General features: G+C 26.5%; 1 protein-coding gene across 6 annotated transcripts in view; it reads left to right on the top strand.

Moving 5' to 3' along the window:
* The window catches only part of Atpalpha (sodium/potassium-transporting ATPase subunit alpha), a 330235-nt gene that overhangs the window by 243380 nt on the left and 61766 nt on the right, over positions 1-25089 (top strand). For 5 of the 6 annotated variants that reach the window (XM_075366700.1, XM_075366702.1, XM_075366703.1 and 2 more), the window contains 2 exons: positions 2038-2241; positions 17806-17919. In XM_075366700.1, the coding sequence (XP_075222815.1) occupies positions 2038-2241; positions 17806-17919 (318 nt within the window). Of the gene's footprint in view, positions 1-2037; positions 2242-6118; positions 6233-17805; positions 17920-25089 lie in introns of all 6 variants that reach the window. The other variant, XM_075366701.1, reaches the window with a different exon arrangement.

Raw genomic sequence — 25089 nt, 5'->3', positions numbered from 1 at the left:
TAACAGACTCCAAAATAAGACGAATCAGGGACGAATCCAGAAAGGGGCTAAAATGAACCCTTTTATTAAAGCTAACAGGTCCATTTAACAATCATTCTTTGTAATACTGCCCACAACAGATGTTGTTCAATGAAAAGGGGTTACCGGATCAGGATAGGAATCTCATGGGAAATTGTGATGGCAGACGATCATTCTCATGCTTCGAGTTGGGTCTGGACCTTTAGGTAAAGAGGATAGGAGTTTAAATACTCTGGGGAAGACCAGTTGATGGTCAGTCTGTGAGAGACTGCTACAATAGAGTTCTGTGAGAAAGTCTAAGCAAGGAGTTGTGATGGGAGTCTGTCAATGAGTCTAAGCAGAACATTAGGATGTGGGTTCTGTGAGAGAGTTCTAAGTGAGGAGTATGCGAGTTTGAAGCGAGGTCAGTAAAGAAGTGAATTTCTAGTGCGTACAAGTTTGATGCGATTAAGATGACATCAGAAGTAATTTCAGTACATGAAAACTAGAAGTGGTTCGGTTAGTTACTGTTAACTATAAGTGAAAGAAATAATGTACTAGATTTCATTCATAAATTGTTAGGATAGTTTTATTTGTTAACAATAAAGGTATTTGTAGTGAGAGAACTTTATACTTGTTTTATCTATTGTACTATTGTTGTTAATACAAGACTAGCGGTTAAAAGTGTTAAGATTACCAGTCATACTAATGTCTTTTGTCAATGGGACTGAATTCTGGTTTTCAATATTTAATTACCTGTAAATAAATCCTGACAGTTACTTTAAATTCTGTTTTGTATGTAGTCACTATTTATTGTTATTATTGGCATTTATCATTATTATTATTATTGTTGTGGTTGTATAGTTATTATTATTGTCATTTATTATTCTTATTGTCATTGTTATTACTGATTTGTCTTATTGTATTTATGATCTTCAACTAATAAGTTGTAATTATATAAACATTTTCCATTATCAATCTCTCAATACCTTGATCGAGCCGTGATCACATGACAGTATTCCTATGCTCCTGAGAGCCTTATTTCACTGTTCAGCAACAGTAATTACTTGATATTGTTTCTTTTAATTGTTTTTTTCTTGTATTTATGAAGTTGCAGATTTCTTGCTTGAATGTTCTGTGAACAATTTTTTTCATATGAACATCTGTTTTTTAGGCCTTTTTCTATTTTAAATAGAAATAAAATAATTGTGTATTTATTTAAACTAAATAATAAAAACAGACTTTTGAAAAGTATGCTATTTAAAAAAAAAAAAAATACTTTCTTAATAATTCTGTAAATTTTTATTTTTGAAATTGTTGTGAAATTAAAGTTATTAGGATGTTTTTATTTTGGCATCAACTTGTAAAAGTCAAAATTTAATGAAGAAAGTGGAAAAAGCATTGTTTGTTATTTTACTTTTTAATGCATTTTTTCTTCTAATTCTATATTATTATTATTTTAAAAAGATATTTATAATTTTATTTTTAATTCCAAAAAATTAACATATTCTGATGCTAGGCCACAATTTATCAAAACTATTCATTAATTTTATGTATATAAATATATATAATTTTCTATTTTTCCACATGAAAATTGTACTTTGCTTAAAGACTCATTATCATATAACTTTTAATTCCCTTCTGAGTTAGGCAGGATGCATATGTATAATGTATAGTAATAATAATTAATTCTAAATACAATAATATATAATGTTCATTAGCTTTTTGTTAAGTGTATGGTGTTTACTATGCAGCCAGTCCCTCTGGTTTGCAGATTTCAAGCCAAATATCAACTGCATTTCTGGACTTTGCTTACTGATGGGCACAGAATATTTTATTGAAACTATTTCACCTCTCACTTTTTGTAGTAAGTTTGGGGAGCTGACTGGGGTGCCAAACTAATATATTATTGATTTTTATGAACACTGTAATGGCCATTTTTTATTGTTTATAACAATTTTAATTGGTTATTTTATAGATATTAATCTTTAAAACAGTTGTTTGTCTAAAAAAAATAATTGATGTGTTTTTTTTATGTAGGGCCTGACACATGCGAAGGCAAAAGAAAACCTAGAACGAGATGGACCCAATTCATTGACACCACCAAAGACGACACCAGAATGGGTAAAATTTTGCAAACAGTTGTTTGGAGGTTTTGCCCTTCTTCTATGGATAGGTGCAATCCTTTGCTTTATTGCATATTCTATCCAAGCCAGTACAGTCGAGGAGCCTGCCGACGACAATGTCAGTAGTCCCTTTAGTTTGGTTTTATCTGTTATTTATATATCAATTTTTTCTTACTTTAGTATATTTTAATAGGAAACTTAATTTTATAGATTATTCTTCAAGTGAGTATAGTTAAATTGAAATTATTTAATTTTATTAATATAATTTTCATGTATTTTGTAAATTTTTTAAATAATGATTATATACTCCCTGTGTTCATTATTACATGAAAATGTGTTGTGAGAATTGCTAGGTTTTTATTTTCTCAAAGTTTAAAAAGAACAAAAATGTTTTAACTTTTCTCCATTAATGTATACTTGGGGTTTTCCTTTGACTTTTCTGTTATAATTAGATTTTCTTGTATAATGTGGTAATTTTTTCCATATATAGGAAAACTGATAATTAATAATTCTTCATGATTCTTTTCATATGATGAAAATATACACCTGTAATTGTGAAGATTTGTATATTAAGTTCTTGTATTTCTGTTTAAACTGATTTATTATAACTAGTATAAAGATGAATTTGTTCTTAAGAATCGTAATGTTGTTATTAAATTTAGCAACAGATAAATTATCTTTATTTAAAATTTAAACTTTCTAACAAAGACCAAATCATATTGTACTTTAAACTGTTTTTAATAACTTACTTCACAAAATTTTTTATCATTCTTGGAACACCCTAGATGACTGATGTTGATGTTTTCAGACTGGTATCAGTTGATATTATTGCTAGCACAATTTTTTTATTAGGCAGACATGTACATAAAGAATGTGGTCAAAAATTGTGTGAACTGAATATTTTTTGTTAATGTAGTGTATAGTATATTGTTATTGTATATATATTAAAGTGTGTTAAGATCTATTTTTCTGTATTTGTAGAACAACAAGATAAATGCCAGTGTTAGTGGATGTGTGCTGTCTAGGAGTCAGTTAACAAATGTTTTGGAGTGGAGAGTTTTTCATTGTGTTTTTGTAAAAACATGTGCTGCTCAACCATTTTTTACCACATTTTTAAAGTATTTTTTAAAATTAAAAAAAACTTAGACCAGTAAATTCAACTGATACTAGTTGATAATAGTAGCATCAGTCACTGACAATCGTCACAAAGACAATTAAAAGTTGTTTAAAGTAGGTTTTAAAAAAAAATTATTAAATAAACAATTTGGTTTGGTTTGTCATTAAAAAATTTTATTTTTAAATAAGTGTTATTGCCAGTTGCCATGGACAAACACAAAAAAGAAAAAGCACAAAATGAAAAATATCTTTTCTATCCACTACTGTTATAATAGGTTCCTAACAGTAAATGATTTTTATTTCCATAAGTGGTATTTTTTATTATGTGCTTTGCAGTATTCCTTTTAATATTTTAGTAACACTTCTATAAATTTGATATGGTTACTTTTTTATATATTTCAAAATTACTTTTTGTCTCAAAATTGTACGTTTTTACTGTTTTAAAATTATTTTTGAACATTCTAATCAGCTTTTTTGCAGGTTTTGTTAATTTATTTTGTATTGTTATTTTATATATGTAACAATTTTTTTAAAAAATTGACAATCTTGAGTTGACCATTCATTTGATTTCGTTCTCATGCACAACTGTAAAAAGTTGTAAATTAATTGCAAAAAGTGGTTTTTGTATATAGATGAAATAAATTTGAACTGAAAATTATTTTTTACAGATGTTATTGTGAGTAAATATTTAGAATAAATAAATTTATTATTTTGTCACAAAAGTAGTGTAACTAATTTTTTTTTTGTTTAACATTTTGTAATATAAAATAAAGTAGAAATTTCTGTCAGCAGATCTAGACTATTTTATTATCTAAATATTTTTAATAAATTGGATTGTTTATTCATTTTTATAGAATAATTTAAAAAAACAGATTTAGTATGAGTACATACATTAGCATGGAAATTAATTTGAACACAGATGTTATTCAATAAAAAGTAAGATTATTTAGAAAAAAATCATACCTGTACAATATGTGAGTATCAAGTAATTAATGTGCCCTCCTTTATTCTTAATCACTTCAAGTTCTCGGGCATTGATTCAATAAGTGTAACACATTTTTTTGATCTCTTCATCATAAACCATACTGATATTGCTTTAATCAGGTCAATTTTTGGGATACAATCCATTTTTGAAAGTAGTTTTTGACTTGCCCAAGATTCTCAATTGGGTTTTTAGTCTGGAGAGCTTCCTGGCTTTGGAAGCACTTTGTTTCATTCTTCAAAAAAATTTTTCATTTTTTTGGCATTGGAGCCAAATCTTTTTGAACATTCCATTGCCTTGTGGAAATTTGTTTTGTAGTTGTATTTTAACCCTTTCCTTCAGAATCTTGATATATCCATCACTTTTCAATATACCATCTACTGGAAGTAATGAACAAGGGTCTTCAAATGTGAAACAGCCCCAAAACATTTTTTTGTGGGGATATTGTTGGATATAAGCCAATGTTGTATTTTCATCTGTCTTTGTCCCTGAAAATAAAAATGTGACAAATCATAAAACATTTTTCCAGTATTCATTAATCCAGTTAGTGTGTGCTTTGGCTCACCAGAGCCAAAGTGTGTTTTCCACATTGCTAGTGTTAAAAACTGCTTTTTAGCTGGTTGACGAGCTTTCCGTCCAGCTGCAAGAATTCAGTGTCTAATTATTGTCACACTCTCATCTAATAATTGTTCCACTGGTTGCTAATTCTCAATTTAAGTCCACAGCAGATAATTTTGCATCAGTTTACAATTTTTTACTAATAACCAATCCTCTGTTGGAGTAGTTTTTCTTTTACAGCCACATTTGTCTTTCCTTTGAGGTGAAAAGGACCAGTTTCTTTAAATTGTTTTAAAATAGCATATACTGTCCCTAGTCCATCACCGCACTCAGAAGCTATTTGTCATTGTGTCATCCTGGTATGCACCGAAAGAGAAACAATTTTCAAACACTATCTTGGTGTTATGTCCATTATTATATATAAGAACAAAAAATACAAAAATATGATTTTGTTACTAAAAATGAAATTTTTACAAAACGATGCTTATCATATGAAAATTGCTAAGTAATCAAAGAACATTATAACCTTATATTACACAGATAACTTAAAGAATTTGCGTGATTAAGCAGTGTAGTCATCATAGAAATAAAACAAAAGATTCCCTGTGTTCAGATTAATTTGCACACTATTTTAAGCCAAAAAATAGTAAAACTGCACTCATAAAGACGATCATTATGTATACAGAAAGAGAGCAATTTATGTAAATAAATAACACTGTAACGTTTTGAAATAACCTATCAGTTTTAAACTTATTAATATTACTGAGTGATTTATAGAGTATGAAAAAGAATCTCTGACAGACTATATTGTTTTTTTCTTAGCCTATTACAAAATTAAAAAAGTTACAAATTTATAAATTTGATGATATTCCTTAAATTTAGTCAGTTTTGTGATTTTCTTTTTACTCTTAATTGTTAGTTTTCAAATTTTATATTTTACCTTCTGTTTTGTGTTACTGCCCTTGGTGGATTTTGATTTCTATTATATTTTATTATTATTACAAAATATTTATTCAAAGAATTAAAACTTTTTTCTATTTAAGGAAATTTAAATGCATGTCTATCAAAATTACTAGTGTTAAGGTAACTGTAATTGTCTTCTTTTTTTTTAATTTGGAGAGGTAAGAAATTTTGTTTATGAAGATTGTCAATTTTTTCCTTTATATGATAGAAAAAATTTTGTTTTTATCTATAAAAATTTATACTTGCAGCTTATAACTTATATTTAAGTAATAATTAACACATTGATTCTTCTTGATTTGCATTCGTCTGTGTGGTGTTGTTAAATGATAATTGCTTAACTGAATGTCTGTGTCTTAGCCTACTTGCTATATTACAGTTATATCTTGGAGTAGTCTTGGCCGGTGTCGTCATAGTCACAGGAATCTTTTCATATTGTCAAGAGGCCAAATCCTCGGCCATCATGGAATCGTTTAAAAACTTAGTCCCACAGGTAAGCCGGATGGAGTTTTCCGGCCTGGATACATAAAACTGGCTTCTAGTCTCCTCTAGTAAGCTAGAAAATAAAATTCCTGGCCCCCATTACCCTACTGCAAGTGCAATGAATTGTCATGTTTATTATTGATATACGGTTTTTAATTTATTTTTTAATGAAGTGTTTTAATGCTATATACGATAATAGTAATAATAATAATAACTATTATTATTTTATTATTGTATGGGATATTAAACTTTCAAATTGAGTTAATTTTTGCATCTAACTGCATAATTGCCATGCACTGTAAATCAGTTAATTTTTTATTAATAAAATGTTATGAAATGAGACTGTACATGTGCTTTTAATGTATCATTAGTCATTTTATATATATATTCATTTTCACCAATGTACAGTCATTGTCATAAACAACAGTGTTTTATTCATTCATTTTGTGTTTGTATGATTGTGTGTAATGTATTTTATCATATTTCTTAGTTTAATTTTATCAAACAGCCAAAATTATATTATTTAAATTACATTTATAAATATTTTTGTTGATGTTATTAATTATTTAAAAATTAAATTCATGTTTAGTTTACTATTAATAGTTTCCTTTTTGATTGAGAATGGTAGTTTTTAGAATCTTGCTTTTATGTAAAATTATCTTCATTATATATGTCTGTAACGCTTTTGTGTCATATATGTTGTTTTACTTGCATGATAATATTTTTATTATGTACAGTGTAGCATAGCGAGAGATTCTAGCGAAATCATTCAGATACATTTTTTCATAGAGTTTAACAAATGGATTTATTTTAATTGGGAGGCTAGATAATTAATGTATCTTTTATGATACCTTACAAGTTTTACTATTATTAAATGTGTAAGTTGATGGGAAGTTGTGATTTAGAAAAGTTTTGTATTTTTTTACCTGAAACTCATAATTGTTAGTAAGTACCAATATTTCCAGACTCTGCTGCTTCTTATCTAACTATTCTCTATTATATTTTTCTTTGGTAGAAAGTGTTCAAAGTGTTGTTCTGTATATTATATTATGTTATGCAATTGAGTCACCTATTAGCTCAGTTGATATTGACATAGTGATTGATAAATAGTTGGTCTCAGAATTGATTGCGGGTGTAAATTAAATTTTGTTCATCTAATTCATCCATTAACACCTAATTCACCTCTTTTTATTCATTAACATAAATGTTAATAAAGAGACTTACCCTTTATTATTACTATTTGAATTCATGTTCTTTACTTCATTTGCTAAATATTTATTTTGTATTTCATTATGGAATTATTTATTTTTAAAAATTGTTCTTTGTCAAAAACTTTTTTATAGCCTTCATCTTAAATTTAAAAATTTGTAACAGATTAATCTAATGAATTATTTTTCATCTATGCAACAGTAATTTCTTTTCTTAAAAAGCAAATGCCTCAATTATTTTTTAACAGTTTTCCATTTTGCTGTTAATCAAAAAATTGCGAAGTATGTCAATACAACCAAGCATTTCAGGTTTTTCTTTCAAGCATTACATTTTGAACTGTAAAAAAGTATATTCTATAGATTTTATTGATTATTAACTAGTGAAAATAAGCAATTTCAGCCTGATTTTTTTAAAAGCAAAATTATAAATGAATTAATATATATTAATATTTAACTTATATCTTCCTAATATTTATATGTTTTCTAGAAGGTTCTGTAAGTATATTAATGTGGTGTATAACCGATTTTATATATAAAATTAATTGAGGTTTCTATCTCATAAAAACAATTCTTTTTTAATTCAATACTTAATAAAACTTGGAAAAAAAGTAAGTGGAAAAAAAGCTAATTTTATAAATAATTATTTTCTGCTGCTAGGATGGAATTTACTAAACTGTTTATTAACATAATTTACTTATATTCAGTATTTGTTTGGATTGCTTAATTGGTGATAGTAACGTAACTAAAAAATTTGTTCAAATTTATCTTAATTTAATGTATGTTTACCATAAATAAATTTAAAAAATCTTAAGTTGGCAAAAGATGTACATACTAGTTTTTAATTTCATTAAATGAAGCAAACAATTTAATTCCACCTCCAATGAATTAATTCTGAAGGGACAATTTTGTTACTTTTGTTAAAAGAATTTTTTATTTTATACCTATTGTAAAAGAAATATTCAAGAAATTCTGAAAATATTTGCTAAAAATTCATTGATCTGTCTGTTCTTAAGACATGTATATATTTATGAAAAAGTAATACAAAGTGTTCATCTCTACAATTTTTACTGCTAATTCTCAAGATGTGTATCCATTTCTAAATTATGTCAATGAAAAGAATAATAAAAGTAATTAAAACAGCTTTTAATCTTACTATACTTTATTTCAGGGGGGGGGGGATATAAATAAATTGCAAATTAACTAGTTAGATTTTGATAATTTTTTATTAGCTTGTGATATAAATTTACAAAGAAAGTAGTATTTTCTCTGTTTTTCCCTTCTAAAGATTTATATTAGCCTACTTTTATCAATCTAATTTGTGGGTAGGTTTTTATGCCCCTATAACTGTTGTAATTTTGATATTATTTTTTTAAACTTATTGTTTGTGTTAAAATTATGTGAATAGAAATGTTACAATTAAAAACATTAAATTGCTTTCTGTACAAAAAAAAAAATTGATTGTATAATTTTTGATTTTATATTGCATGTTTGATTTTAGTATTTAAAAAAATGATTAACAAGTGTTAAGTGAATCATAATCTGAAGGAAGATTTTTGTTTACCATATATCTATGTTATTTTTAAATTTCTTCTGTTTCTGTGCACTGTTTTTTGTGAATTGAGCCTAATATAACTGCTTTGATTATTGTAAATTTTAACATTCTGTATAAAATTAAAAAAAATTTGTCTCCTGAGATCTGTATTTTTTCATTTTTAAGTTTTTAATTTCAGGTTATTTCTTATACTCTCATTTCTTTTTCATTCAGTTACTGCCTGTTTCTTAAAATATATTTCTTTGGTATGGTATTTTAATACTGTTCTTTTAATTACCATTGTTTGTTTGCTTGTAAAAATTAATTTTGCACAATTTTTATGCACAAAATCATAAATGGGTCTCATCACAGACTTTAGTTGTGATGGTATATTTAATTACATTAACTTCTAAATTTTTAAATAAATGTTTATTTATTTTTTACCAAATGTTAACATAAAACATTTTACATTTCATTTTATTGTTTTAAATATTAAATTGTTTTGTCCTGTTAATTTTTTTTTTTTTTTGTTATAAAATGGATTCATTTATGTCCCTCATTACCAAACCTACATAAATCAAAATTTTATCCCCTTGAATTCTATTTCATTATAAAACATTGAGTAGTCGTTAAATTTTGTGAAAATAATTAAAAGAAATAAAATAAAATACTATGGTGAAGTAAATATTATTTAATGAAATTCTCAAGGTATTGTTGATATTAGACACCTAATAGATACCTACTTAATATCACTTTGTTTCAATAACAAATCACAAAAAAAAAATTGAAATATAAATCTATATACTTTAACATACAAATGATAATACTATTTCATTGATTTAACCCTTGTTTATTCAGTATTAAAGTACCCTTATAAATTTATATTTCTTATTATATTTGAAACTGATGTAAACAGATTGTTCTAGTACAAGGTTGGGTTAACTATTTGTAATATAGTACATATTCCACCAGGTTGGTCTAGTGGTGGTGAACGCGTCTTCCTAAATCAGCTGATTTGGGAGTCGAAAGTTCCAGCGTTCAAGTACTAGTCAGTTATTTTTACACGGATTTGAATACTAGATCGTGGATACCGGTGTGCTTTAGTGGTTGGGTTTCAGTTAACCACACATCTTAGGAATGGTCGAACTGAGACTGTACAAGACCATACTTCATTTACACTCATACATTTCATCCTCATTCATCCGCTGAAGTATTATCTGAAAGGTAATTATCGGAGGCTAAACAGGAAAAAAGAAAGAATATGGTACATATTGTGAGTGTCACACAATGTGATCAGGCATTAATAATGACAGAAAAAATGAAGATACAGATTTTTTTTTAAAATTATTCATTTATTTTATTTTATAAACAAAATTAATTAATTTGTTTTATTTTATAGAATTAATTCTAAACTAATTGCCTGTTCAAAAATTCATTTATAACATTCATATATGATTTTCAGACATTTTATATATTAGTATTATTATAAGTTTTACTGTTATATTTTTATTAAAACAATTTTTAATGAACTCAAGGACACTAGTGTTATAATTGATTAGAGCATTTGCTTACATCTATTCAGAATATTAGTGGAATTTACATCATATAGTTTACCAAATTTTTCTTACTGATTGGTGTTCACTAATAATGTTGTTAGCTTCAAAACGGTTTTTATTATAGAAGTAGTGAGTGACTGAAGGTTATAAAACCCAGTTTTTATTAACTTTCTAACTTGTTCTTAAGTTTACTTTATCACTTTTACTAAATGTTACCCTTTTTTTCACATGAATACTGTCTTCTAGCATTGAAGTGTCATTATCATTGTTGATAATCAGCTAATAATTTGGGTTCTGCATAGTAAACCTAATCTGATACTTTTAGAATTTTTTACATTTATTTTGGCATAATTAAAAGTACAAATGAAATTAGTATTATTTATAAGATAACTTGTTTTCTAGTATTTCTTTTGATAAATTATATTCAAACATTATTATGTAATTTTTAAATAAAAAGGATATTTTCTTCTTATTGTTACAGAAGAAAGAAATTTTGGGAATGTTTATGCAAATTTATTTTAATCTTTTCATAATGTTATATTTTTCAATGTTAGTTCATGTTTCTGATTAGAGATGTGATCTCTCATTTTTTTATTTAAAAAAGGGTTATAATATTATTTCCTGTTTTCAGTAATAAAATTACAGTTATTCATAATACGAGTATATAAGTAAAAAAATCAAAATCATATTATTGCATAAAATATAAGTGAAATGACACTTACTCGTTTTCAGGTGCCAACCATAATATTAAATATAAATGCAATTTCAGAATGCATATAAGGATAAAGTGAAGATCCCTAAGTGTAAAAAAAAAAACAAAGAAGCATATTGTACATTACTTGTTATATTTAGTGATTTTTAATGAAAGCAATTTTTGGTTAAGGCTGTTGTATATTAGTTGTAAATATTCTAACATTTCTTCATTGTATGTGTTTTTTTTCTTTAACTTATCTTAACTTTTATCTTTAAAGAAAAGTTTGTTAATGGCTACTATTTTGCATAAGTGTCACTTTTGATTAGCTTTGACATTCTCTATTATTGTGCCAGATATTAGAGATTTATACAAATTGTGTTTTTTCACAATTATAAACATGCTAGAAATATATTTTTATTATGATAAAATTGAAAGATTTGTGTTTAATATTTATTATCTCATCTCTCACTTTAATTGTACCACTTATTTCTGCTCTGTAAATCTTTTTGAAGTTTTATATGTTTATTCTGTATGTGGCTATGCTGTATATAATCTTCTTACCTTATTTGTGTAATTTGTTTGACCTCTGTTTCAGTCACTTAACAGTGTGTATTGTATGAATTTGAAATTAATATCTTTCAGTCTGTTTATTGTTGTAGAGAATTACTAATCAGTTTATTTTTATATTTTTTATAATTTACCTTCAACCATCCCTACATCTAATTTTTTACACCCTACAGGTGAATAGAAATGGCCAGATAGTAGATTTGACTTGAATTAGTGATATAAAAAGACTGATGTGAAAATAATGAAATCTGTTTATCCTTTGCTCTAAAATTATGATTAACATTATTAATTGCCTTCATTCATTTTTGTATATTCCCTGATATCTTAGCACATTTTTTTACGTAAAGCTTTCACTCCCAGACTTGCAGGTTTTGAAAAATTGCATGCTCTGGGTAATAAATATTTAAAAATTAATTCTAATTTGGACCGAAATAAATATCATGTACTATTTGTATGTTGACTAGTTCTGTTAAGTACAGGTTTTTTCTGAATTACTTTTTCCATTTTATCTTTACAAACAGTAGTTTCTCGGTCCACATTTATTTTACAAACAGTAGTTTCTCGGTCCACATTTATTTGTAATTGATATCTTTGGATTGTTTACTGATAAAGAAATACTATATGATATTGTTATATCAATCATTCTTTGTTGGAATTATTTATTTATTTAGTGTGTTATGTCTTACTTGTGTAGTTGAGCAAAGTTATAATTCTTTTGTATTCATTATTTCTGTAATTACTTATAGCAAAACATTGAACAGGTTTGTATTACCATTATCTTAGAGTTCAAATCTTATATGAATATTTATAACATCGTAAATCTTACGTACAGCATATCTTATACGATATACTGTATATCGTATAAGATACTGTATACAAAGGACACTAGGAAAGTTTTGCAATATGACTTTATTTTTTATAATTATTCTAAATAGTTTCTACTACACATTATTCCCTTCTCCAGTCTTCAAAGAAACTATACCATGTTTTGTTGGAGATCTGGGCATGCTCATCGTGTGAAGCTTTTAGGAGATGATCATCACTTGTAAAATGCCTCTTTTTCAGTCTGTTCTTCAATTAGGGAAACGGCAAGAAGTTACATGGAGTGAGGAGAGGACTGTAGGGAGGGTGCTCTAACAATTTTATTTCAGTGCTGGCCAAATACTAAATGCAGTTTGCTGAACTGTTATTGAGGTAAAGAAACCATATGTCCATCCTTGAATTTGGGCACAGCTTCTTGAGATCTTTGATAAGTTCAGGCAGACATTCCTCAGTACACCACTTCCCTGTAACTGTTTTCTGAGTTTATAATACAACTCACTCTAAAACTACTTTGACACTTCAGCCACCATTTAATTCTTCTTCAGTGATCTGGATTTTTGAACAGTCACAGGGGTCTCTTCATCTTCTACCCACAGTTTATTCCGAGGATATCATAGTATAACCAATTTTATTACCTATCACAATATTGTTCACATAGGAAGATTTCCCATTTTCAGACTTTTTCAGAATTTCACGGCACCATGAAACACTACATGCAATCTGATCATAAATTTTGCGGCACCCAAAGGTACAAAGCTTTCTCAGTTGAAGGTAATCTCACAGAATAGTATGAACTGCTTGTGTATTAATGTCCAAGCACACATCTGTTTGGTGGTAGGTCACATCCATGTTGGTCTAAAGCATTTCTTATTGCAGCAATGGCTCCCTTGGTCACAGATGAAGATGGTCAACTTGACCTTGCAATGTCCTCAAGGCCAAAATTTCCTCTTTCAAACTCTTGGTAACACCTAGATATTGTTATAAGATGAGAATAATACTCTCTAACCACAGGAGACATTGCCTCCAAATACTGATCAACATTTAACCCACATGCAAAATTGTTCAGTATTCAGTTTTCGACCACAACATCACTGCCTCTTTTCACTAACACAGCTAAAAAACAAATGACACTGAGACAATGACAAGAGCAGCTACAGTGCAGCCTGTAGTCGTCTGTCTAAACATACCTTAAGTTGTAACCGGCCTGTGATGTTCCATTCCATCGAATTGCAAAACTTTCCCTATTGCCCTTTGTATTTGTTATTACATATATAATAAGTAAAGTGTAGCAATGTAAGACTGACCAGCTATTAAACAAGGGTTTTCCATTGTCAGTTCTTTAACTGCCTTGCTAAAGAGCAATTTGTCCCTCTTTCAGTCAGCTTACAAAACTAATGAATTATTAACAGAAATCTCTATCAAATCTGTATTTGACAATATTGTCGAAAATGTATATATTGTATTATATGCAAATTGTTTGTATATTTCATAGATCCAAATATAATATGGTTTTACAAATTGAATAACAACTCAAAATCGATTAAAGATACCTCTCGGAGATTTTATTGATGATAAGCTAATAAAAATGGATTAGTTTTTGTAAAAATTTGAATACAATTTATGCAGAGCCTTTTTTGTAACTAATCAAAGAACACAACAAAAGGACCAGTTCATTCTCACCATAATAACATATCTTAAAGTAACAAATAAAGCTTTACACAAATGTAGCAAAAGAATAATCTAAAAAGTAATACAATTTGTCTCATAATTTGATGGACAGTTTTATTTTTGTAAAGCCTCAAACTCTTAGTGCAGATACTTTCTGCACTAATAGCAGTTTTAACTCTTCCCATTTTAATTGATTGAAGTATATGATATTTATATGATTTGAACACCACTAAACAGTATCAAACCAGGAGTTGTGGTTCATGTTTAGCAATAGCGTAATTGATATAATAGGAAGACTATATTTAGGACCCATAAACAAATAATTTTTTTTATAAAATATATTACTTTTTTATATTTATAAACAATCTAGTGTAACATTATCCATATTTTGTTAAATTTTATTTTTCACTTTTAGAAATGGAAATACTTTTACTTTAAAAAAGATTGTTAATTTATTTTTACTAATTACTTATAATAGGTTATATTATATAATGTGTGGGGAAATATTACATATGTTTAGAATCAAGTAGTCTATTAATAACTAAAACCCAATTTAACTGGTAAAAACTGTACATTTTTTTTTATATATATTATTTGTGAAATTAGAATGTCATATAAATCAATTCGTAAACACAAAGTAATTCTATTCATGGCACTGTGATGTAATTTACTGAGATGCACAACAAAATGCGCTGTAATATTATTGATAATATTATATTATACTTTGATTTATAATTTATTGCAAGGGATTTTTGACTAAACATTTGCATGAACAAAACTTTTTATTTGACATAAAAGTACTTAAAAGACCAAAAATAGTTAATAAAAAAGACCAATTGCCTGTATATTACTGATGATATTTATGTATATTAAATAACCAATGCACTTGTGAGTGTGGTCATCATTTTTAATTGATTTCAAATTAGGTAGAGGTTTTCAATTCATCTTGTTTGTAACTAACTGTATTTAATGTGTGTTAACTAACTGTTCAGGTGTGTTGGGTTGTGTGATGATTTTATTTATATTTTTTGGAGGAGTTACTTTGGTTGCCCTGTTATATGACTTTTTAAAGACAATTGAGTGAAACATTTTTAAATAAATTTCATGACTTAACAAATGATTTTAGTATTTAGTGTCTATCATTGTCTTTCTACATTCCTTTTCTCATTTTCAACAAGACATAGATTTCTTAAAGAAGTAACAATATGTGCCTTATGACAATTTATATAAGTAAAAATATGCTTATGTTCAGAACTATTAATTTTGCTTCTGTCTAATTGCTTTTTTGAGGTTGAATATTTATCTTTTTGTATAATAAAAATACAAGATAGAAAAATAAATGTAAATTAAACTTTCATAATTTTACTTATAATTTAAAACTTCATTCTTGTAAGCTATATATTTTGCATGAAAGTAAATTGCATGGAAAAACATTGTTTTTCAAGTTTTTCTTCTCTTAATTTTTTGCTAAACTATATAAATTATTATAAATATTAGAGCATTATATCAATATTTCAAAATTGAATCATTAATTTTTCTTATATAATTTTTAATTTCCAATTGTATTTACAATTCTTTTTAAGGGTTATTTATTGTTTTTTTGAGCCTTAATTTTTAACATTAGTAGCACTGTTCAATTCTAATCACGTCATTATTATTAGTGAGATGTGAATGAAGGAAATGCTATTATTCATTTTAACTTTTTATTGTGTCTTCGTGTAGTTCTCATTTTTATATTCTTATAATAAGTGTTGATAGATCAATCAGAAGTATTGTGTGTAATGTTCATGAGAATATTACTCAAATTGTGTTCTCTTATTCTTCTTTCATAAGCTATGACGCCTGCATCATTGTTATAGACTATTTATTTCAGTGATTGGTTTTTTTTTTGATATCTTAAAACCTGTTTAAGTAATGTTTATGTATCTGTCTTCCAAGCTATTAATAATTATTGTGGAGTGTTAGTTTTGAATTCTTGCATTCTTGAGCAGCATAATTTTTGTTTTCAATTAAAACTTGAGTTCTATTGGATTATGTATTTTACATCTGTTCTGGAATATCATCTTTATTTTCTGAATTTGTTACATCTTTATAAAAAAACAAAAAAAAACAGGTCTGGCAATTAAAATCACTTACCACTTTAACCATTTTTTACTTGGGTTAATGATTTATGAAGTTTTTTCATGTTGTTCTGCTATTCAACCCAATGACTCAAAATATCAGAACAAACATTCTTACACATTCACCGTAGTCACACTGTCAATTGATCCTCATTCTTGTGTTTTCCAAAATTATTGTTAATATTCCTTAAAATATTTGTAATGAGAATCTGTAAATGTAAATATTAAAATTTCTTTGTAAAATAACTGTGAGCTTTGTTATTTTTAAATGTTTTATCGTTATGTAATGCATGTACATTTATTTTTATACAAGTAGGATGAATAAATTATTGTTTTCTCCTACCTGAATAAAAATGCTATCACTATAGCATTTTCTTCAACCTATGAAACTAAACTGTACAAATAAGCAAACTCTTGTGAAGTGGAATATATTAACAGGAAAAGTGTAATTAATAATTTTTGTTTTCAATTAAAACTTGTGTTCTATTGGATTATGTATTTTACATCTGTTCTGGAATATCATCTTTATTTTCTGAATTTGTTACATCTTTATAAAAAAAAACAGGTCTGGCAATTAAAATCAGATAACTGCATGATTAAATAAAATTTGAACTATGTAACTCAAGTTTTTCACTAAGAATTCATATATACTGTTTGGACACACACGTCTGAGATAGACCTATGGGAAGAGCAGAGTACATCCCACCCATCCATTGATAATCTTTTTTACATCTTTCTGATAAAGTATACTACTTCCTTCCAAATTCCTTTTTGCTCCTTGTAGTCAAGTTTTGGGTAGTAATTAATGAAAACAATTTTGTGAAAAGAGCACTTTTTTGGAATAATCCTGTAAGTGAGGTATCATGTATTTTTAATTTTTTAATCACTTTATTTTTATTCATTTTTTCTTATTTAATTACAATGAATGATTCGCTGATGATTAATTTATTTATGTAAGAGTACAGTATTTTGTATAAGATTTGTAATTTTTGTGCATGGTAAAGTTCGTTAAAGCTAAACATGAATTTTAATATAAAATTATATATATGTGTGTATATATATTAAAAAAAAGATTGATAAAATTCAGTACTTTCTGTGGAGAATGTTATAAAACATTGTTATTTAATAGCAAATTGTGTACATCAGAATCGCTCAATCACCAAATTAGTTTGAATGTTAGATTATTAGTTAAAGATTGTTAGTTAACAGGCATACCATTCATAGACTGCACACTAATTGAAAAATTAACTGACCACATATTACATGACACCATTGTATATATATATATATATATAATATAAAATAGCTAGCATCATTTCAGTCAATTTTATTTAGGTTTTTTTTTTTTGTGGAATGGCAGAGATATGAGTGCTTGTTTATTTTGATTAGTATGTAGTAATTAGACTGCTTTCTGCAGTTGTACCTGGGCATAGTGTTGGCAGCTGTGGTTATTGTCACTGGTATCTTCTCATATTATCAAGAAAGCAAGAGTTCACGAATTATGGAATCCTTCAAAAATATGGTTCCTCAGGTCAGTTATCAAATTAACCATCTCATCATTATATGAACAAAACATTAATTAATTTAAAGAAAAATTATTTGAATTTTCTAGTATAATTAGATATATTTTACTTTTATTGAAAACAAATAGTTGCCACTATGCTGTGTAAGGTAATGTTTTCAAATACATTACTGTGTCATATTTCTCTTATAGTTTTGTGTTAGAGTGGTAATTACGTAAATACCACTGTATGTAAAAGTAATTTTATACACTTATTGATTACTATAAATTATCATAATTATTGTGTGTTTCTGCAGGTCCTTGGTGACCTCTTTTCTTCTCTTTCAAGGTTTTTGTATCTGTTGCTCTTCTTTACATCCTTTTCCAGTTTTCAAGTTGTGTTATGTTAACTAAACTTTGAATATAATTTATAGATGATTATTATTCTGTTATTGTTTGTAAAAGCTTTCACATATGAAAATGATAGTTACATCCTTTTTTTATATATTTTTTAACAGGTTTATAAAAATTAATCCCTATTATTCTTTAACAAAAATTGATTTATTTTAAGATTTATGAATTATATTATTTTCTCTAATCTATCATTACCTTCACCATTTTCGCGTCATTGTAATTTATACTGTTTTAATGGCAATGAATGAGGTCAATAGTGATTTTCATAATCCTAGCTGTTCTCTCCCATGTAGGGTATGAATTGTCTTAAAAAAACCCCATGCTAATGAATTTTTACACCTATAATGATTATTATTATTTTGATTATATTAAACCTAGCATGAGTGAGTGCTTAATTTCTGCAGAATGCTTTATATCATATGAATATGAGTTGTACAAAATTATGGATAACATGATTAAATCTGTTTCAAACTTCAATGAAAATAATAATGACATAATTTATTTATACTACCAAAGTTCAAACATTGACAGGCTACTTTAGCCTTAAGTCTGTCTGTAATAGATAAACACAATTTATTTATATTACTGTTTATAATAGTGTATTTGTAATAACACATGACCTTTGTAGGTATGCTGTAGATTTTGATGACCTCAAAGATAGCTTTTTACCTTTTCACAAAGGGGCAATCCATTCTGGTACCTCAAATTTTAGAAAAAAAACCACTGCGAAACAATTCTCATCAACTAATTCACTCTTATTGTTTTTCATAATGGTCATTTTGTTTTACTTATTCTCAACTTCATAAAGTTGTATGTGTATATAATAAATATATGATATATGTATGTTATTTCTTTTTTTGTACCAAAGATAGAACATCATTCAGAGTTATTTTGAACCTCTTGTACTTGACAGTTATCTAATCTATTAATATTATCTTGAAATATATTGTATCAAAAAATTGTTAGGTAAGTTGCCTCCTTAATGTGATTTTTACATGTTTTACTTATTATATCATTCTGCCCTTAAGTTATAACTATATCATAGATTATTTTGTTAACTTTGACTAACACTTAGAATTTTTTTATTTTTTTAAGTTCTTTCTACTTCTTGCATCATTTCTTCATCAGTTATTCGTAATTTAAAGTTCAGATGTCATGCATATGTTGTAGTATTGATAGCCTTGAGATCAGAATTAATTAAGGCAAAAAATATTTTTGCAGCAGTAAATACTTTATTATTTTATAAATCAGTTACAAGTTAGTTTTCATGATAATTCAATGATAAAAACTTCTGCTTTGCAGTAATCTCTTTATGTTTAACTGATTATTTATTGTTATATTTTTATTTTTACAACATAATTTTACATTTGTTCATAATCAGTTTATAACATTTTTACAACTTTAACTTTCACATACCTCCTATGACATAATTTCTATCCCTAATTTAAGTTAGTAATTACAGTCTTTTCCTAAAAATATTAAAATTCTAATAATTTTATTAATATGTATAATGTCGGCAGTCAGTTCAAAAACTGAATCAGTTTTTGTAATCATTTTAAAATATCAAATGTTGATTCCTTCTTCCCGAAAAATTTTAACTGCATTAAGATTTCTCATACAAATATTCAATGCCTAAGAAATAAGGTCGATGGTTGAAATATTTCTTTTCAGTGAATCACCAGAATGTTGGCTGACTAACACAAGCCATTTTTGAGCTTGGTAATTTCAACCTTGCCAAAGCTTTTTATATAACTTCTCACCAAAACAGTGCTCAATTTTTGCTAAAGATTACCCTTTTAATAAAGTTGAAAGTTACTATATATTTGTGGAAGAAATTGATTTTGAATGCTGTGCAGTTCAGTGCCTGAAATTTTATATTTATAGTAAATTGTAGATCCTCTGGTTATTTTGAGACCTTTTTATGTAAACTCTTGGAAACCTTTTTAAAATTCCTAAAAAAATCAATACAGTGTATGCTGATTTTAATCTTGACTTTCTACACAATTCTAGTCCTTTGATGAATGAACATGAACTTAGTTTCAACTAGCAGATCTAAATATTTAGGGACAAAATAAGTCACTCAGAATTACAAGAATTTTGGCCACCTGAATAGACAGTATTTAAAAAATTTACTGAAAGGTAATTTTCAATCCTCTTGTGCAGATTTCGAACTTTCACATCATTGTCAAATTTGCAATGCATAATTTAATTCATTTATTTATTAATACATTTTTCATTAATTTACTAATGAAAATTTTTTATCTTCTTTTTATTAATTTTTTTTCTTTTTTATAAATTTATTAATGAAAAATCTATGATGAGAAAATAATTACCTTTATTCTTTCAAAAGTGTGATCACTAAAGATTCAGTTAGAAACTTGAGAAACTTGTTTTCAGAAACAGATTGGGAAAATAATAACAAAATTAGCTTTGATAAAAAATTTAATTTTCTAAGTGAGTTTCAGAAGTTTTTTTTATTACTTTGTCTTTAGTAAAAAAGAAACAGTTTAAACATAAAAAGAAAAATGCATGGATTACTAAAGGGATTGTAAATCTAGTTCTACACTAAGAAATCACTGTGAAATGATTGAATATTATTTGTCTGATAACTTACAGAATTATTTGAAAAATTGTAAATGAATTTACGCTTAATTGATTTGTACTTTTAAAATATTATATATTATGATACTTTAATATGTAATTCAAACCATAACTCTAAAACTATGTGGGCTGTTATCAAAAGTGAAAGCAGATTTGAAAATAAAACAGGTTAGATAACCACTAAAAATACCAAAGGACTCAACTTCCTTCTATACTCTGATAACAGAGGGATTTAATAATTTCTTTTCCATATTTCAAACAACAGTAACATTGATCCATTTTAAAAAACATTTTGAATGAATAGAATAATGTGTTCACCTTGTATAGTGTGTTGATAAATCAGTATTTTTATTTACTGTTGATACTAAGAAAATTAAAAGTTATATTTTAAACATAAAGAGTAAATATTTTTTGATACTGATGATATTCCTAGTATTTTAAAAGATGTAGATGCTATTGTTTACCCCCTTACAATTCTAATCAATGAATCTTTCAATGACTTAAAATTTCCTAACTGCCTTAAGACTTTTGTTATTATTCTCCAACTTAAGAAAGGTTTGGCACTTAATTTATAAAATTATAGGCCAGTTTCATTACTGTCCATATCTAGTAAAGTATTTGAAAAAATTTAGAAAAATTGATTTTAATTTTTCTTGAAAAGCATACCATATAAACAAATGTTGAGCATGGTTTTAGGGGAAAACTGTCTACTGATAGCTATTTACCAGTTTTTAGAAAATATTTTAAATTCCATTGATAACAAAAAGATTAATTTTCATTTTTTTGTGATCTCAGTAAAACATTCGATTTAGTTATGCCTTTTTTTTTTACTGATGAAAAACTTAGTAGCTATGGTATTAGAGGAGCTGCTCATAAGTTAAAGTCATATCTTACAATTGTAAATAAGTAGCTGAAATTTCATCTTTTGATAAGAATACACATGTTAAATTTAGGCTTCAAAATATAAAATACAGAGTCACTCAGGGAAGTTTTCTCAGCCCTTGCTTTTTTTTATTGTTTACTAGCAACCTACCTCAAAATCTTAAGCCTTTCATTATAACCTTTTATACAGACATCAGAACTAAAATTTATTTGTGGAAATAACAATTTAAAAGGAATTGAAAATTGTACAATAGCAGCTCAAAAAATTGTTCATTATATGTAATCATCCAATTTTATTTGACCAAGTTTGAGGTACTCTTCTGGATTTTAGTTTTATTTTTTCTGATGTATATATCAATAAGTAAATTATTTAGTGGCAGCATTTCATTGATTTGATGTCATTTTTCATTTATTTCTGTTCTATATTATTTACAGCATTCCACATGTCCTCCATTATCTGTTACATATATTCTGATCTTTGTGTTCGTGTACAATTCTTACCTTATATGCAGACCTCTTACCAAATTAATTAAACCTTGATGTATGATCCCCATCCTAGTTGTAGATTTCTTCATAAAATTTTGCCAGAAATATCTCTTTCTCTCCTGTTATTTATAAAATATCTTTATTTGAATCTTATCAGTGGACCAATTTAGAGTCTTCTTTTCAGTGCCTTGTTTTATTGGCTACTATTCTTTCCTTTCTCATTTTGCATTGTCCATGTTTTTACCCATAAAGTGCTACACTCTTAAACACTTATTTTAAAGAATTTCTCTCTTAATTTGTATCTGTATCTTTTAATGATCCTAGCCAAATATTTTTAATAAGCTTTGATGAAAGCTTTCCATGGTTGAGTCAGTCCGTTTTTCATGTCTACTTTATTTTCGATCATGGTTATTTTATTGTACAAATAACAAAATTCTGGAATTCTTATTTTGTTCACTTTCCCTAATATTTAGTACTTTCTGATCTTCTTTACAATCCTATTTCATTACTTTTATTTTAATCTTATTTATCACCAAACTAAATTTCTTTTGTAGCAATAAATTGATTAATTATGTATATTATATATTACAAATTAATTGAGTACAATGTTAAAAATTGAATTATCCAGACTCTAATCCATAATAAATAAAAGCAGTAATTGATCTACCCAAGATTGTTCATTCTTTACTTTTGATCTTAAGATAGAAAAACTGAATTTTGTCATAAAGATTATGTGATTATTCCTTGTTATAGTCAATCAAAGAATTTCTGCATTGAAAATTTATTGAGAAAGTTAGTTGATTGGAATCTATCCCTTAATTATTGCAAATAGCTTATTTCTTGACTATTACTTTATAAAATATAAACTCTGACTGTCATTTAATGTTCAAGTTGTAGATATTACATTTTATTTAGTTATTTTAGATACACCACAAATATTCTATATAGATATAATATGTTAGAGAAAAAAAAATTTAATTTATTTAAATTTTGGTCATCATCTTAAATAGAAAGTCATTGCTGCCATAAACCAAGCAATATCAGTTTTATTATGCAATATTTAAATTTTTTATGAGTGTTGGAGGTAGAATAAAAAATAAATGTTTTATATTCATCATGAAGTAGGTTTTTGCAAGTCTATCTTACTATATACTTTTTTTATGTTTATTATTGTTATTTCAAGTATAGGGAGGTCATAAATTGTGAATTAGCCTTTACATTACTAAGTGGAAGCTGCAATACTAATAGTGTGCAATGTGTCTGTTAGGAATGGGTTTGAAAGTACTACTGTTGAATTGACTGGCAGTCTCAGTTATTCCATTGAGAATTTACTTAAGTTTTAAATTGCATTGTTAACATTGAAGAAATAGAAAATTTGGTTAGGATAGGGTGAGAGGACAATATATCAGAATTTGGGTTATATCCATCTTAACAGTTTTAGGCTTGAATGTTCTTGTAGTTGGCATCCCTGATTTAAATTGTTTTTAATTTTACTTTGCAGTGCTGGTTAGATTTATTCATAATTTGAATTTTTTTGGAAACTATTCTCAGTCCATATGACAGCTACCTATGACCATTGGTTCTTAAATGTTAAAAAAGTACTACATATTATCACATTATCAGAAAGTGTAATTTTATGTTTATTATATGGTTATTACCGTTGTGACAGATTATCTTAAAATTATTATTTTAATATCACTTTCTTTTTAAAATGTTAAAATTTTAAGTGTTCATTTATTTGTGAGTAAGTAATCATTGCCATTACATCATCCTTAATAAATTATAAGTATTACTATTATTATTGTTTTCTTAGATATCGCTTTTGCATGTGTATATATACATTTTATTTTTCATATTAAATTCCTGCATTATTTATTGTTTAATTGATGTTGTATTTTACTTGAAATATAAAAATAATGTAAATAGATTAGCTGTGTTTATATATATATACAGGCTAATTGACTGAAGATGGCCACCAGTGGTATTACTAAAATTACAAAACATTAAAAATGCTTTAAATGGAGAATTTTCGCCATTTTTCTGTGAGATATTACATACAATATACACATTTTGAAAAAATTGTCTCTATTTTCCAATATGGTGACAAACTTAAATTTTTTAAATGGCAATACCTCTTTTTACTATATTTTTAGACAAAACACAATATTTCAGGACCTTTTTATCGTTGGAAATATTTTTTTAAACTTGGCCCTACCATTTGTAAAATATCAGGAAATTTGTCATTTGCTTGACTACTGCTTTTTCTTTTTCTGTTGAATTTGGAACTAAAACAATATTAATTTAATATCTAATTATTAATATTTAATTTTTTGCAAGGGCTTAAAACAGCTGCACTGGTCTATATTAGGCTTGAAATTAATAGTTACCAATTAATGTATTGTTAATAATAATAATTAATACCATTAATTAATGTACTGTTAATAGTAATAATTAATACCATTAATTAATGTACTGTTAATAGTAATAATTAATACCATTAATTAATAGTACTAATTGTACCAGTAATAGTACTAATGAATACTATTAATTATACATAATTAATTATAAGTAATTAATTATAATGCAACAATAATAGTTGCAGAACTGAAAGAAAAGTAAATGTTGCTATTTCAAAGAATTCTTAGTTTGCTGCCATATTAGTAAATGACAGTTTTTCAAAATTTTTAAATCTGTAAAACATAGTAGGGAAGGTGCTCCATTAAATGTTTTCTGTATATCTTGTAATTTTAGAGATCCCATTGGTGACCATCTTGAGTTTATCACCTTGATATCAGGTGAACAGTAATGATAGGTAAT

This window comes from Lycorma delicatula, chromosome 5 (assembly GCF_047948215.1).
Source record: "Lycorma delicatula isolate Av1 chromosome 5, ASM4794821v1, whole genome shotgun sequence".
In the NCBI taxonomy this organism is placed as follows: Eukaryota; Metazoa; Arthropoda; class Insecta; order Hemiptera; family Fulgoridae; genus Lycorma; species Lycorma delicatula.
Note: the sequence above shows the minus strand (reverse complement) of the source record. Positions and strands in the feature narration are given on the sequence as shown.